Source organism: Protopterus annectens, chromosome 15.part0 (genome assembly GCF_019279795.1).
Source record: "Protopterus annectens isolate FY-2018-M chromosome 15.part0, PAN1.0, whole genome shotgun sequence".
In the NCBI taxonomy this organism is placed as follows: Eukaryota; Metazoa; Chordata; order Ceratodontiformes; family Protopteridae; genus Protopterus; species Protopterus annectens.
In genome coordinates this window covers 589,333,977-589,347,909 of record NC_056749.1, presented here as the reverse complement: position 1 = coordinate 589,347,909, position 13,933 = coordinate 589,333,977, and the positions used below count along the sequence as shown (strand labels likewise).

Below are 13,933 nucleotides of genomic sequence, written 5' to 3'. Positions count from 1 at the left end.
TGGAACTCATAAACAAAGACATTGGGAACCTCCAGACACTGGATCCTACCCAATTCAGCTTTGTTAAGGGCAGATCTTGCCTCTTGAACCTGGTCGACTTCTTCGAAACAGTCACCAAGGCCATAGATGAAGGGAAGATAGTCCACACAGCCTACCTGGACCTCGCAAAAGCCTTCGACACAATACCCCACTCGGGCATCATAAATAAGCTCACCAGCTTAAATATCAACCCCTATGTTACAAGATGGGTTGCAAACTGGCTCAGGGATAGAACCCACATAGTCAGAATTGCAGGTGCCATGTCAGACTCTAAACCAGTTACAAGTGGCGTCCCACAAGGCTCAGTCCTGGGACCTCTCTTGTTCGGTATATATTTCTCTGAGGTACAGGCTAACACGGGAGGACTATGGCTGAGTTTGCAGATGACTGCAAATTGGGTGCCATAACTGACTCTCCGACTGACACAAACCTCCTCCAAAGGGGTCTCACGGAGACGGATAACTGGTGCCAGAGCCATAGCCTAAAGCTAAATGCCAAAAAGTGCATAGTCATCCCCTTTGGGAAAAACAAAGTGCCCACAAATTACCACATAGGTGATAATCCATTAAGTATGGAAGAAGTAATTAGGGATTTGGGGACCCAAGTAGATAGTAATCTCTCCTTTGACAATCACGTTGCCAAAGTGGTTAGAAAAACCTTCTATATAGCCCACCTTATCACGAAAGGGTTCACATCTAGATCAAGAGAGGTCATTGTGCCCCTCTACTCATCACTCATCAGGCCCATAATTGAATACAATGCCCCATTTGGGATGTACCTTCAACTGGAAAGACCCCAAAAGTACCTCACCAAGAGGATCATGGGACTCGAACAGATGCCCTATGCAGTTAGGCTAAAGAAACTCCAGCTCTACTCAGTTGCTTACCGCCTACTCAGAGGCGATCTGTGCCTGACGTATAAAGCCATGTCCAACCCAGAATTAATGGACATGCTCCACCTCAGGAAATCCAAATCCCTTAGAGCTACACGCTCCAGGGACTTAAACCTCAGCACAGAAATAAATAGGACATGCTGGAGGGACAGATTCATATCCCAGACACTCCCCTCACTCTGGAACAAAATCCCAATCCATGTTAGGCAGAGCCCCTCACTGATCCTCTTCAAGAGAAATCTTGACGAGTGGATGGGAGATCATAAGTTTACCCCTGGGATCTCTTCTGTGTCCCTGCTAGACAGAGGCACAGTAAACTAACCTTAAAATGGCTATCTTCTGTGACCTACTATACAGAGGCACAGTCAACTAATCTAAAAGGGTGGTGAAAGACAAACACACTCTGGCTAAGCTTATAAATGCCCTAGGGCAGATAGCCTAGTATCAACCTATGAACTATGAAGTCAGTAGGCCTGAATACACCCTCAGAAGCCGGTGCCTGAACAGTGGCTCCGGACTCATCCAAGGTAGAGACATCCGCAGGTTCCATGGTCGAAGAAGCATCGCACGGCATACCGGACTCCGAATGGGTCTTAGTAGAGGCCTGCGAATCTGAAGTAGTGGGTATCAGGGGCTGCGAAAGCGCCTCACTGAGTACCGGTGAATTGCCGACTATCTTAACAGAAGTGTCGTCGGCAGCTTTGGACCTTTGCAGTCTGTCTCTGTCTTTATCTTTATGTTTTTGGGGAATGTCGGTAGTCAGGTGGCTTACCGAAGACATTTCTGGATGGTTAAACCGAGTACCAAAATAATTTGCAGCAAAAATGAACCAACGATGAATAGTTTGGGGGTTGAATAAGGCACAAAACCAAAAGCGAGGTACGTCGTGGTCTAGGCCTAAGCAAGGAATGCAGTACGAATGAAAATCTTTATGAGGTATTTGCTTTCCACAGGTAACACAACTGTTAACTTTTACTGACATCGGTTTAGAGCAAGAAAAAGGATCCCCAACGGGGTACTTAGCTTTTTTGAAGACTTCAGTTCTGAAACTCGAAAACGAAAATTTCAGGAGTCGGCCAACCGGCACTTGCGAACTGCTTCTGCTTCAGGCACTGCATGGCAAGAAAGACTGATGTAATGGCACCAGCTGCATGTTTTATACCCCTGATGACCTGACGCCATGGCAGAAGAGACAGCATCCGATGCAGGGATCCAAGACTTTGATATTCAGGCCGGCTGAGGGCTACCTGCAGGCAGATAACCCAAATGTAATGACTGCAACAGTGAAACACGAAGAACATCTCTAAACTACTAAACAATCTAAGTTATGTAATTATATAATTAGCTAAATATCAATATACTTGCCCTGTGAATAAAAAGGGCTCTAACACCACAAACTATGTAAGAAGAAATATGAAATAAGGAAAACTAAGGGCCTAAAAGACGGCTACTTATCTAAGTTATTTAAAGTCTCTAAATAACTAGCGAATTACCAGAAATACACAATGTCCTGTAAATAAAAAGGGCTCTAACACCACACAACTATGTAGTAGGAAATATGAGATAGGGAGAACTAAAGGCCTAAAAACGTGGCCACTTATCTAAGTTATTTAAACTATCTAAATAACTAGCAAATTACCAGAAATACCCTTATAGAAAGGTAAACTACTATAAACAAAGGAAACTTATTATTAAACTATCTAATTTAAGCTATCTAACAAGTTTTTAAGAGAAAAAAAATAACTTTCACTGACCAGAGCTGGTGAACGTCCTATCAAGTTGCAGCAGCAAACGAGATCTGGGGAAGATCAAGGTGCATCACGGGATAAGGAATTGACTTCAAGTTGGTGGAAGACCTCAAGCTTTTGCAGTTGGCTGAGTTGGAGCCGAGGATCGGCTCCAAATCCATTAGTAAGAATGAACGGGGAGATAGAACAACTTCACATCCCAGATTTAAGGATATTTGCTGTCTCCACCAAGCAATTTCTAGTCTGACAAATGGCAGCACCAGGATTTGAAAAGACAAAGGACACTGGTGCTGAGACCAAAGATAATTCAAATACCATTGTATGTTTCTCATGTGGTCTTGCTAGGGGTATCATGTGACTCACGGATGCCATGAAACCCAAACTTATTAGTTATGTACTTACCATAACTTGGTATCTGTGTTGTCCTCTTTTCATTCTGCTTCACATATGGGTCTTGGATCCGATTCGACCATCTTCCAGGCTCAAACTCCTCCCCTACCCATAATTCTCTGCCTCTATCCCAACCTCATTAGATCGACTTATAAGCAGAATAGGAAAGAAAAGATACCCCAGAGCTCAACCTGGAAACAAGGTTCCAACAGAGGCTGTTCCAAATACTTGAACCACATCTAATCCAGAGAGGGATGGTTGGGTGGGAAGGTGAAGCAGAATGAAAAGAGGACAACACAGATACCAAGTTATGGTAAGTACATAACTAATAAATCTGACGTTGTCCTTCTCATTCTGCTCATTCTGCTTCATGTATGGGTCAGAGTCCCCAGCTACATTATTTCTTGGGCAGCCTCAAGGAAGGATATGCTGGAGCACCGATGAACCACAGGACGTTCTGCTCCTGGACACATCTAATTTATACTGAACCACAAAGGTATGACGGACCAAGTGGCTGCAGCACAAATGTCATCAATGGGAATCCTAGATGAAAAAGCAGCTAATGCAGCAATGGACCTTGTCTAATGAGATTTTGAAGGACCGGACAACTGCCAACCATTCCTTTCATAAATAAAAGAAATACAGCTAGTAATCCACTTTGCTATTGTCACTTTTGAAACAGCTTGACCCTTACGATTAGGAGAAAAGGAAACAAACAGCTCTGATTTTCTAAACTGCTTTGTCCTATGGACGTAGAAATGTGGCTGCCTGTGAACATCTAACGAATGTAAAAGGTATTCCAGAATACCAGTAACTGAATACCTTGCTTTATACTGGTAGAGGTAGCCACCTTTGGCATGAAAGAAGGATTTGTATGAAGGGAAACCCTATCTTGTGAAAAATGATGTAGGGATGCTTGGAAGAGCGAGTTTACAACTCGGATACTTTTTTTTGCTGAAGTAATGGCAATAAGAAAAGTGGATTTCCATGACAAAAACTTGAAGTCACAGTCATAAGCCAGTTCAAAAGGATTCTGGGTCAAGGCCTGTAGAACAACAGTCAAATCCAACGGAGGAGTATGATCTCTGATTGGAGGCCTCAGAAGAAAAACACCTTTCATGAAGGTTTTACATAACCTAGCAGAAGCAACAGACCATGAAGGTAATCCTGAATGGAAATTGGATATGGCTGCCAACTGAAGTTTAATGGTCGCAAAACTAGAACATTGTTTATATAAAGATGCTAGAAAACAACAGAATAGAGGGAATCGGAGCTGAAGAGGGATCAATGTGATTGCTGACCTCCCAAATCGAAAACCTTTCCCACTTACTCTTGTACACCTTCTTAGTAGATGCTTTCTGAAAGGCCAAAAGGATAGCTTTGACCAGACAGGAGAACCTGGATCCTACAGCAATCATAGGAACTGGAGAAACCATGTGGTTAACGAGTGTGGGGAGATCGGGGTGGTGTCCTAACGTCAAGTGAGAAAGGAGGTCCAGTTTGGGTTCCAGCATCTAAGGAAGATGATTGAGATGAGACCAGAGGAAGGGGAACCACACTTGATGAGGCCAAAAAGGCGCAATGAGGATCACCATACACTTCAACTGTTTGTCTTTCTGGAGAAATCTTGGGATCAAAGGAAGAAGAGGATAGGTATATAGGAGTCCCAGAGGCTAACTGTGACCAGAGCATCCCTTGAAGAACCCCCTGAAGGGGGAATCAGAGTGAAGAAACTGTTGCATTTGTTGTTGTAAGGGGATGCAAAGAGGATGCAGCAGGGAAGACCCCAATGGTCGAATATCTCGTTTGCTACTGAATGAGAGACCACTCGTAAGGCATCAGAACAGACTTGCTGAGCCTGTTTTCTAACACGATGGATTTCCCCAGTACGTGTTCCAAGTAGAAAGCAGTTTGAAGAGATCGCCCATTCCCAAACCTTCACTGGCCTCTGTGCAGAGAGGATACGAACGAGTTCCTCCCTGCTTGTTGATGTACCAGACTACTGACATGTTGTCTGAGTGAATAGCAATAGTCTCTGGAGGAAGAAAGTCATGAAAGGCTTGCAGCAACAAAAGGACAGCTCTCATCTCCAAGATGATGATATGCAGGCTGGTCTCTACCACAGTCCATGTGCCTTGGACCATCTTCCCCTGGAAATGCCCCCTCCCACCCTAGATCGGAAGTGTCCATGGTCACAATAGCTGAAGGTAGGGGGAGAGTGAAAGGCCTGCCGATTGTCAGATCTGCCTGAATTCACCACTGTAGATGAGACCTGCAAATGTTTGTAAGTCTGATAGGAGCAGATAGGGGCTGATGTAGAACAGACCATTGAACAGAGAGCATCCATTGGAGAATGTGCATATAGCACCTGGCTAGCGGAACCAAAATTATAGCAGCTTCCATACATCCCAGAGCTCACAGAATCAGCCTGGCTGTAGGAGATGGGAAATTCAGAATGTTTTGGGCTTGAGATAGCAAAGTGTCACTACAATTTTGTGGAAAAACAGCTATTTGAGTAGTAGTGTTCAGTTGTACTCCACTGAATTCCAAGGTCTGAACCTGCATTGAATGTGACTTGTCCAAATTTATAGTAATGCCTAGAAAGTGAGACAGCTGTTAAAGATAATCTCTGGCCTAACAAAGTTGATGCCGAGTAGGAGCAGGCAGGAACCAATGATCCAAATATAGGAATACCTAAAACCCTTGCAGATGGAAATGAGCTGCAATCACTGCCATACACTTGGTAAACACTCTGAGGGCTCTGGTGAGATCAAAGGGCAGGGTACAAAACTGGAAGTGACTGGCTCCCAGGTGGGAGTGCAGATGACTTCTGGATAGCCTGTCTATTTTTTATATGATAGTACGCATACCTGAAATCCACCAAGTACATCCAGTCATCCTTCCTCAGCAATGGAAGGATGGACTGAACCGTCACCATCTGGATCTTGGTATTCTTCATGTACAAGTTCAGATTGCTTAAGTCCCAAAAGGACCATAGGCCCCTGTTTTCTCTGGCACCAAAAAAAAAAAACAGGAGTAAGTTCTGGACCCTTTCTGATTGGCTCAGACCTCTTGGAGACTCTCTTCTGCAGCAATATGGTGATTTCGGTAGCTGCCAAATCCCTCTGACTGGATAGAACATCAGGGAGTCTCTTCAGTACATTGGGAGGAGGAAGAGCAAAGGGAATGTAGTAGTCTGTGGAAATAATGGAGGGAGGAGTCAGAAGAGGAAGGGGCCACTTCTGGTGGAGCAGACTGGAAGTCCTTCAAGACAGGCTGACCCCTGACAGAAATGGTAGATCCAAGGCCCTGATAAAGACTAGGCACATGGGGTGGAGCAACAGTCAAAGGGTCCTGCACTCTTCTGACAGAGAAAGTCTTTTCTTAAACATGGAAAGCCAAGGGTCCCAGGGAGGCCCCACCCAGCTCTCTAGGAGCCAAAGCTACCAAGGAATATGGAGTCATTTCACCAGAACCCCAACTCCCAGACAGAACTGGACCCACGCTGTCAAGGGGCAAATCTCCAAGGGGAGGGAATGATCCAAGAACACTGGAGCTGAACCTCTCCCCTCATATCCGGTCACGACATTTCAGATCTGGGACACACACTGATCTGAAGACCTCAGAGCAGAGGCAGTCAAGGTGATGGTCAGAGTCGAGGAGACAAAGACCCTCTGATCTGACCCCGAATCCCTCAGGAAACTACTGTCATGGGGCTTCAAAACCAAAATCCGGATCGGAGAAGGAGAAAAAAGACGCCAACGGGACAAGCTCAGATCCACGAGAAAACAGAGCAGGAAGAATCCCCATCTGAATCTGGGCCTTGATTATAGATCTGATCATTTTGTCCACATCAAGGTAAAGGTTCTGGGAGGATCTAGAGGAAGCCACCGAAGATGGGGGAGAATGTCTGGGCTTCTGTAGGATCTTAGATGTCATAGACAGAGAAACCGAAGTGATGGATCTCCCTGGAGGAAGACTATAGATCTGGAGACCTTTGGATCTTAAGTGGACTACCCGGATCCAGAGACTTAGGATTCAGACAGGTGGCAGACGTGGAGGGCTCACTTGAAGCCGTTAAGTCAACTGGATCAGACTCAGCCGACATAGGCCCTGGCACCAATGTAGTCGGATCCAAAATCTTCGTAGCCTTGGCAGGCAGCTCTGAAGATGCCTTGGGCTCCTTAAGGTGCCTTTGCTTCAACTCTGAGATGAGCAAAAGCTTGGAGGGGGGTTAAGCCCCTGGAGAAGAAGGAGGGGGGCAAAAGACTCTTCAAGATGAGTTTATTTCCCCTTTCTTGTATGGCTCTAGGGTTGTATCCCTCACAACTGCTGCAAGGGGTGTCCAGATGAGCCGATCCTAAGCAATATACACAGTGGTCATGAGCATCCGAGTGCAGAATCTTTCTATTGCACTTGGGGCGCCTCTTGAAGCCAGTTGGCTTCTCCATAGCAGGTAAGAAAAATAACACTGAGCTATCAACAACAGACTATCCAACAACTACTAACTACAACTTACAACTGTTACTGACAAACAGTTGTTATAACTATTATAACTATAAGACAGGAAGAAGAAGGGCCAAAACCAAAAGGGGGAAGAGGAGGAAAAGGTAAGCAAAAAAAAAAAAAGGCCTAATGCACCTCATAAAACTAGAGAAGAGGGGAGAGGGAAGGAGACAAAGAACACTGCCAATACAATTAAACTAGGAAAAACTGCAGAGCAAAAAATGACAAATCTATCCAAAAAATCTAAGACTTAGCGGAGCCTGGAAACCATGTCTGGGCACACCGGCATCAAACGAGGTCAGAGGATGCTGGAATACAGACAGAGGATTATGCGTAGGGGGGGGGGGGAGTTTGAGCCTGGAAGCTAGTGTCTGTGGGAGGTGGCCGAGTTGGTTCTGGGGATCAGATCTGAGACCCACATGTGAAGTAGAATGAGGAGGCAACTTCAGATTCCTGAAGTATTCATTTGCAGTGATCAAAGTGAGTGGAAAACCTTAGAAATACATCTAGGTATAGATCTATTTTACCTAAGGAAGATAGGCTCTTTGAACTTGTGGTATCCAGCTGACACTCAGGAACACAATCCTGTGTGAAGGAGTCAAAAAAGACTTTTGAATGTTTTCTTGGAACCCCAGTTTGTGTAAGAAATCTCTCACCCAAATGAGAGATTCCTGATACTTTGAAAGAGACTCAGCAAATACAAGTAAGTTGTCTAAATATGGAAAATATGGATACTCTGTAGCCTGCAATGAGCTATTACTGAAGCTGGATACTTTGTAAACAGTCTTGGTGCAATGGATCGTCCAAAAGGTAAGGCAGAGTACTGATAATGTGATCCAGAGACACAAAACGTTAAGAAACGCCTGAAGTCTGGATGAAAAGGAATGTGATAAGTATCTTTTAAATCTAGTGTTACCAGGAAATTTGAATGAGGAAGAAGAGGTAACAGATTGTGAAGTAACATAATTTTGAATTTGGGCAGTATTACATACAGGTTAAGGAAATAAAAATTCAGAACCGGTCTCCAAGCATTTTCTTTCTTTGGCACTAAAAGCATCCTTAAATAAAAATCTTTCTCCACGTGGGAAAGTAGAACTGATACTCCCTGGGATAGCATGTGATAAAGAACAGGTGGAGATAAGAGTCTGGTCTGATGGATGGGGAATTATCACATGGAAAGGAGGAATTTCCTCCCATTACTATCTGTAACCTTGAATGACCTTCAGAACCCATTTGTCTGAAATGATCTGCTGCCAAAAGAAAATGGAGATTCAGACTTTCTGTAAGCAAAAGGAGGTTACCAAGGTGGGTTGGGGACAAGATCCCTTGAATAGTTATTCCGATTTGCTGTACTGTCCTTGGTTTTGGAGATTTCCTGAAATCTTTTTGGAACTCCCTTGTCATTTCTTCTTAAAAATGTGTTTACCTGCATTTTCTGAGACTGTTTTGTTTTTGCCAGTACTGGATGAGAGGTTAGAGAATCCCTTAGAACATTTAGAAAAGAAGGTTTGAAACATTTTAGACATTCCCTGTATCAGCTTACTCATTTCATCATACGTCTTTGCAGTAGAGGAAAAAAACTAAATCTCTATCCAAAGGAGAATTTAAAATTTCATTTTACATCATCTGGGAGATTCTGAACATGCAGCCAGATTAACCTCCTCAGAACAATACCAGTGGCTAGACCCCTGGAAGAAGAATTAACTGAGTCATACACACAATATAAATAATTGAAAAAACTAAATTATTCAAAGCAGATTTTGGCTCAGAAGACAAAACTGCAGACAGAACATTCCTCATAATTTCACAGTTAGACAAAATAGCATTTAACAAGTGAGCCAGACAATTCAAATTTTTGAAAATTATGTTTGCATAAGTTTATATTTTTTTCACACTTTTATCAATAATCTTCCAATCCTTACCAGAAAGGATAAGATGAGAATTAACTAAATATTTAGCAGCAGTAGGATTAACTAAAACTGGATCAAGTTTGAGAAGTATGTACAATAACCTTACAAGACTGAAGAACTTTATCCATTCTGTCTGCCATTTTAGGGGCAGCTGGCTGACTATCAGGAAAATTGTAGGGAGTGACTCACACATTCTCTGAAGCTGACAGAGCTGGAGGAATGGCTGAAGGTTCTAGAAATAGTATTTTCTGAGGGATTGAGAAACCTCAGTATTATCCCACTGAAAACACTGGCACTTTTTGTTGAGTGGTTTGAGGAACAAACCACGACAACAACAGAGCCACCCACCTGCTAGCTTGCTGTGGTGGCAAAGGCTATATGCTTAACTTTTCCTTTTCTATGGCTGGAAGAAGGACCGACTATGAAACAGTCAGTCAAGCTGAAAATGGTGCCTCTTTCCTGGGAAAACAAGCAACAAAAGCCAGTAAAAATTAAGACTTTACAAGTGACTTTTTGACATAAAGCAGCTAAAAGCATTTTGAACCACTTCTCCAACCCCAAAAGGTTAAATAAACACAATTTATCTACAGAAAAATGTTTTCAATTACTTTAATCAACTTTTAAACTGACAGGGAAAACGTGCACTCTCATTTAAAAGTATACTACAGTCTCATGACAGCTCATTAAAACACAGACTCTTAAGGATAACTTTCTTGAACAGGAAAGCATTAATAAACAAATCATTTTTAAAATGGAAGGTTTTCCCCATATGGAACTTATCTGCCCAGCAAATGAACAGCACAAGCCAACAGCTGATCCTTGAAAGACTCTGAGGAGTGCAATCTTCACAGGCAGGAAAGCTCTAAAGGGCTTGGTGCCCAAAACTGTTTTTTAGTTAGTTCAGCTTGAGCTGATTGATGATTTGGGTGAATGAAAGGTGCTCTGGAGCTTTGAAAGCTGTTTATGTTATATCCTATGCAGGATATAAGCCATATAGCTAAGGTTACTGAGGCTGTGATCAATAAGATGAACATCTGATAATAGATAATAAATAGGAGCCATTACATACAGATACCATTCCTCTTTTGCTTGGAACAAACTCCCACAAGAAGTTAGATCACTTTCACATCCTAAATTATTCAAACTTGCCACTAAAGAGTACTTAAAAAGTCAATGGATTTGTACCTGTACTCAACCTCCTTGAATATACCTTCACTAAATAACAAACCTAACTTCCTGTCTCACCATCATTTCTTCTCCTTTATACCAAGACTTCAACTTAAACTAGTTTACTTCATAATTTTTACCTAACACTATCTCATTTCCTTCTGCTGTAGTATTCTTCATAACATTTTTATAGATAATTGTAATTGCATATATATGATAACTGTTCTACAAGTTTTATTATGAATGATTATAATGTTAACTGTGTTTGTAGCAGTTATATTTTTGTAACTATGTTTTGGAGCTTTTCTCCCCGGGCCTCTGCTGAAAAGGGCTTTTGCTCAGTCAGACAATCCCGGTTAACAAATGTAAAATAAATAAATAAATAAAATAAATAATGTGATCCAGAAGCACAAACTTTAAGAAATGTCTGAAACCTGAATGAATGTAAAAGGAGGAGTAACAGGTTGTGAAGTAAAAGCATTTTGAACTTGGGTAGTATCACAAAATGGTTCAGGAAAGAAAGATCCAGAAATGTTTTCCAAGAGCTTTCTTTCTTTGGCACTAAAACATTCTTGAGTAAAATCCTTCCCCCAACTGAGGAGGAGGAAACAGCATATGATGTAAAACAGGAAGAGAAGAGTCTGGTCTGGCGACTTTCTGGAAGGATTTAATGGACTGCCAGAGTGGTGATGGTAGTGCTGGAGAAGAGTCTGGTCTGGCGACTTTCTGGAAGGATTTAATGGACTGCCAGAGTGGTGATGGTAGTGCTGGTGACAGTGGTAGTGGGGGGGGGGGGGGGCAAGATTTCTCATATAGTCATTCTGACTTACTTGACTATCTTTTGTTCAGGGAGGTTCCTCCTTTCTTTTTGGAACCTCAGTGATACTGCTTTATAAACATATGTTTACCAGCATTCTGCTGAGATGGTTTATTTTATTTATTTTTCTTTTCTTTTTTTTTTTTAACCAAAGTCAGATGAAGGAGCAGAGAATCTCTTGGAAAAGTTAGAGAAGGAGGGCTAGAAAATCTGACAGATTCCCTGAATCAGCTTTCCCTGCTCAACACTTTTTTTTTTTTGGTAACCTCTGCAGCAGAAGGTCCAAGCACTAAACCTCTATCCAAGTAAGAATTCAAATTTTCTTTTTAACACCTTCTTGGTAGTTCTAAGAAAACAGTCAGGCAAACCTCCTTACAGGGCTACTGCCACTGGAACTTTTGTAATACTTACAGAGTTATAAACTCACTTTAAACAAGGAGTGTGATAAAGAGAAGAAATTAAATTATGTAATGCAGATTTTTCCTCGGAAGGCAAAACTGATGCAAAAACATTCCTCATACTTTCACATTTAGCCAGGATAAACTTCAAAATATTAGCCTGAGAGTTTAGAATTCTAAAAAATCAAAGTTACAGAAGCATACACTTTTTTTCAAGCTTATCAAAAGCTTCCCCATCCTTATCAGAAGGTGAGGGATTAGAATTAAGAAAATGTTTAGCAGCAGCTACATTTATTAAAGCTTATACTTGCTGGGGCAGGTATGGGATTGGTGTTTAAAAACTTGAAATACTAAATACTTTACGCAATCTGTTTACTTCGTTGGAGCAGGCTGACTTTCAGGAAAGCTGGAGGCTGTGACAAAGACATCTTCCAAGGTTGACAGAACAGGAAGACAGAAGAAGGTTCTGGAATTTCCAGCTGTAACAAATAACAAATAACAAAACATATTTTATACAGGACTGAAAAGCCTCAGTGTTTTCCCAGCAAAAAAACATTGGTTCATCCAGGTAACATTCTCAGAAAAAGAGAATCCCTCACAGAGAATATCAGATACCATACTCTCATATGAATCAGAAACCTGAGGAGAAAATATTGCATCTGATCCTTCACAATCCTCTGCATATTCTATTTCTTGAACCTCTTCAGGAAAAGAGGAATCAATTTTTCAGAAATTCCTTTACAAGAAGGGTCAAGAGCCTAATTAAGACACAGAGCCAAGCCCAACAAATTACTCCTGCCCATACTAGACGACACAGGAGAAGATAAATGTTTACTTTTATGTCTCTTTTTGGCAGAAATTTGTGTAAAAACAGACCCCCTATAATGTCAGCAACAGCTTCTCCAGAGATGGGCACAATATTCTGGCTAAGCAGGGGAACATTCCCTGTCCCTTCTCCCATGACCAATGACATTGGCTCTCCCATGTCCACTAAGGACACCCCAACAGCTGCTGAGGACATCCCTAGTCCATGGTGGCTGTATGGACTACACCAGAGATATCTGAATCAAAAACTGAGTGATCTGTGGAATTAGCTTTGGCAAGAGCATAGTCGCCCACCTGTGACTGAGGCAAATTAACAGCCTGCTGTGGAGGCAAAGGTTGCTTAACCATATTTTTCTTTTTGTTTTTTTTGGCTAGAAGAAGGTCTGACCAAGGAACTGGTATTTTGTTCCATGGTCATGCTGAAAATGGTGCTTGCTTGCCTGGTAAACTTATCAGCAATAGTTGGTAAAATAGGAAAGTAGAAAAAAAGTAATCTTTTCTCAGAAAAAAAAATAGTAAAAAGCACTTTAACACTTCCTCAGCCCCCAAAAGTCAAATAACCACAGTTTTTCCACAGGAAAACAATAGATCTAAACAATGTTTTATCAAAAAAGTAAAAAAGTGCTCTCCTGTTTAAAAGTACATAAAAGTCATGAGACAGTCAACAAAAACACTTTTTCCTAGCATGAAAGTGTTTATTTTAAAGAAAAAAATAAGTTTGCTGAAGTAAAACAGTAAAGTAGAAGTTTTTCCCCCAGAAAGGAACTTATCTGTCCAGCAATAGAACAGTGTTAGATGACTGTCAGTCCTTGAAAGCCTGCAGATAAGCACTTTTCTTGATGACAGGAAATTTCTGAAGGGCTTGGCAGCCAAGGAGGAGAATCCATGGAGACACAGCTGAAATGGCCACAAAATGTATCTTGAAAGAGACATAACAAAGGTCAGAAGATACTAATTCACACAAATATTTGAGTACTAGGGGGTGCAAAATCCCTGAAGAGACCATGGTTATTGGCTAGGAACCAGATAGAAAATGTTTTCCATTTGCTAATCTATGATCTAGTAGAAGACTTTCTTGCCTCCTTTAGTACCAGTTCCATGTCTTCATGAAAAAGGTGCTTGAATGGTATCAAAATGAAATCATCCAGGTAGTCAGTTTAAGATGTTTAATGATGAGTTGAATCACTCTCTCCTTGTCCTGTGTGAGTTGAGCCAATCTTTGAGGAAACGTGTGCCAACTG

General features: G+C 41.9%; 1 protein-coding gene across 3 annotated transcripts in view; it reads right to left on the bottom strand.

The window, feature by feature from the left end:
• Positions 1 to 13,933, bottom strand: part of TEX11 (testis expressed 11) — a 1,293,291-nt gene that overhangs the window by 36,145 nt on the left and 1,243,213 nt on the right. For 2 of the 3 annotated variants that reach the window (XM_044057409.1, XM_044057410.1), the window contains one exon: positions 12,244 to 12,346. The exons of the other annotated variant lie outside the window; for it this stretch is intronic. In XM_044057409.1, coding sequence (XP_043913344.1) covers positions 12,244 to 12,346 — 103 coding nt within the window. The remainder of the gene's footprint in view (positions 1 to 12,243; positions 12,347 to 13,933) is intronic. 3 annotated transcript variants of the gene reach the window in all.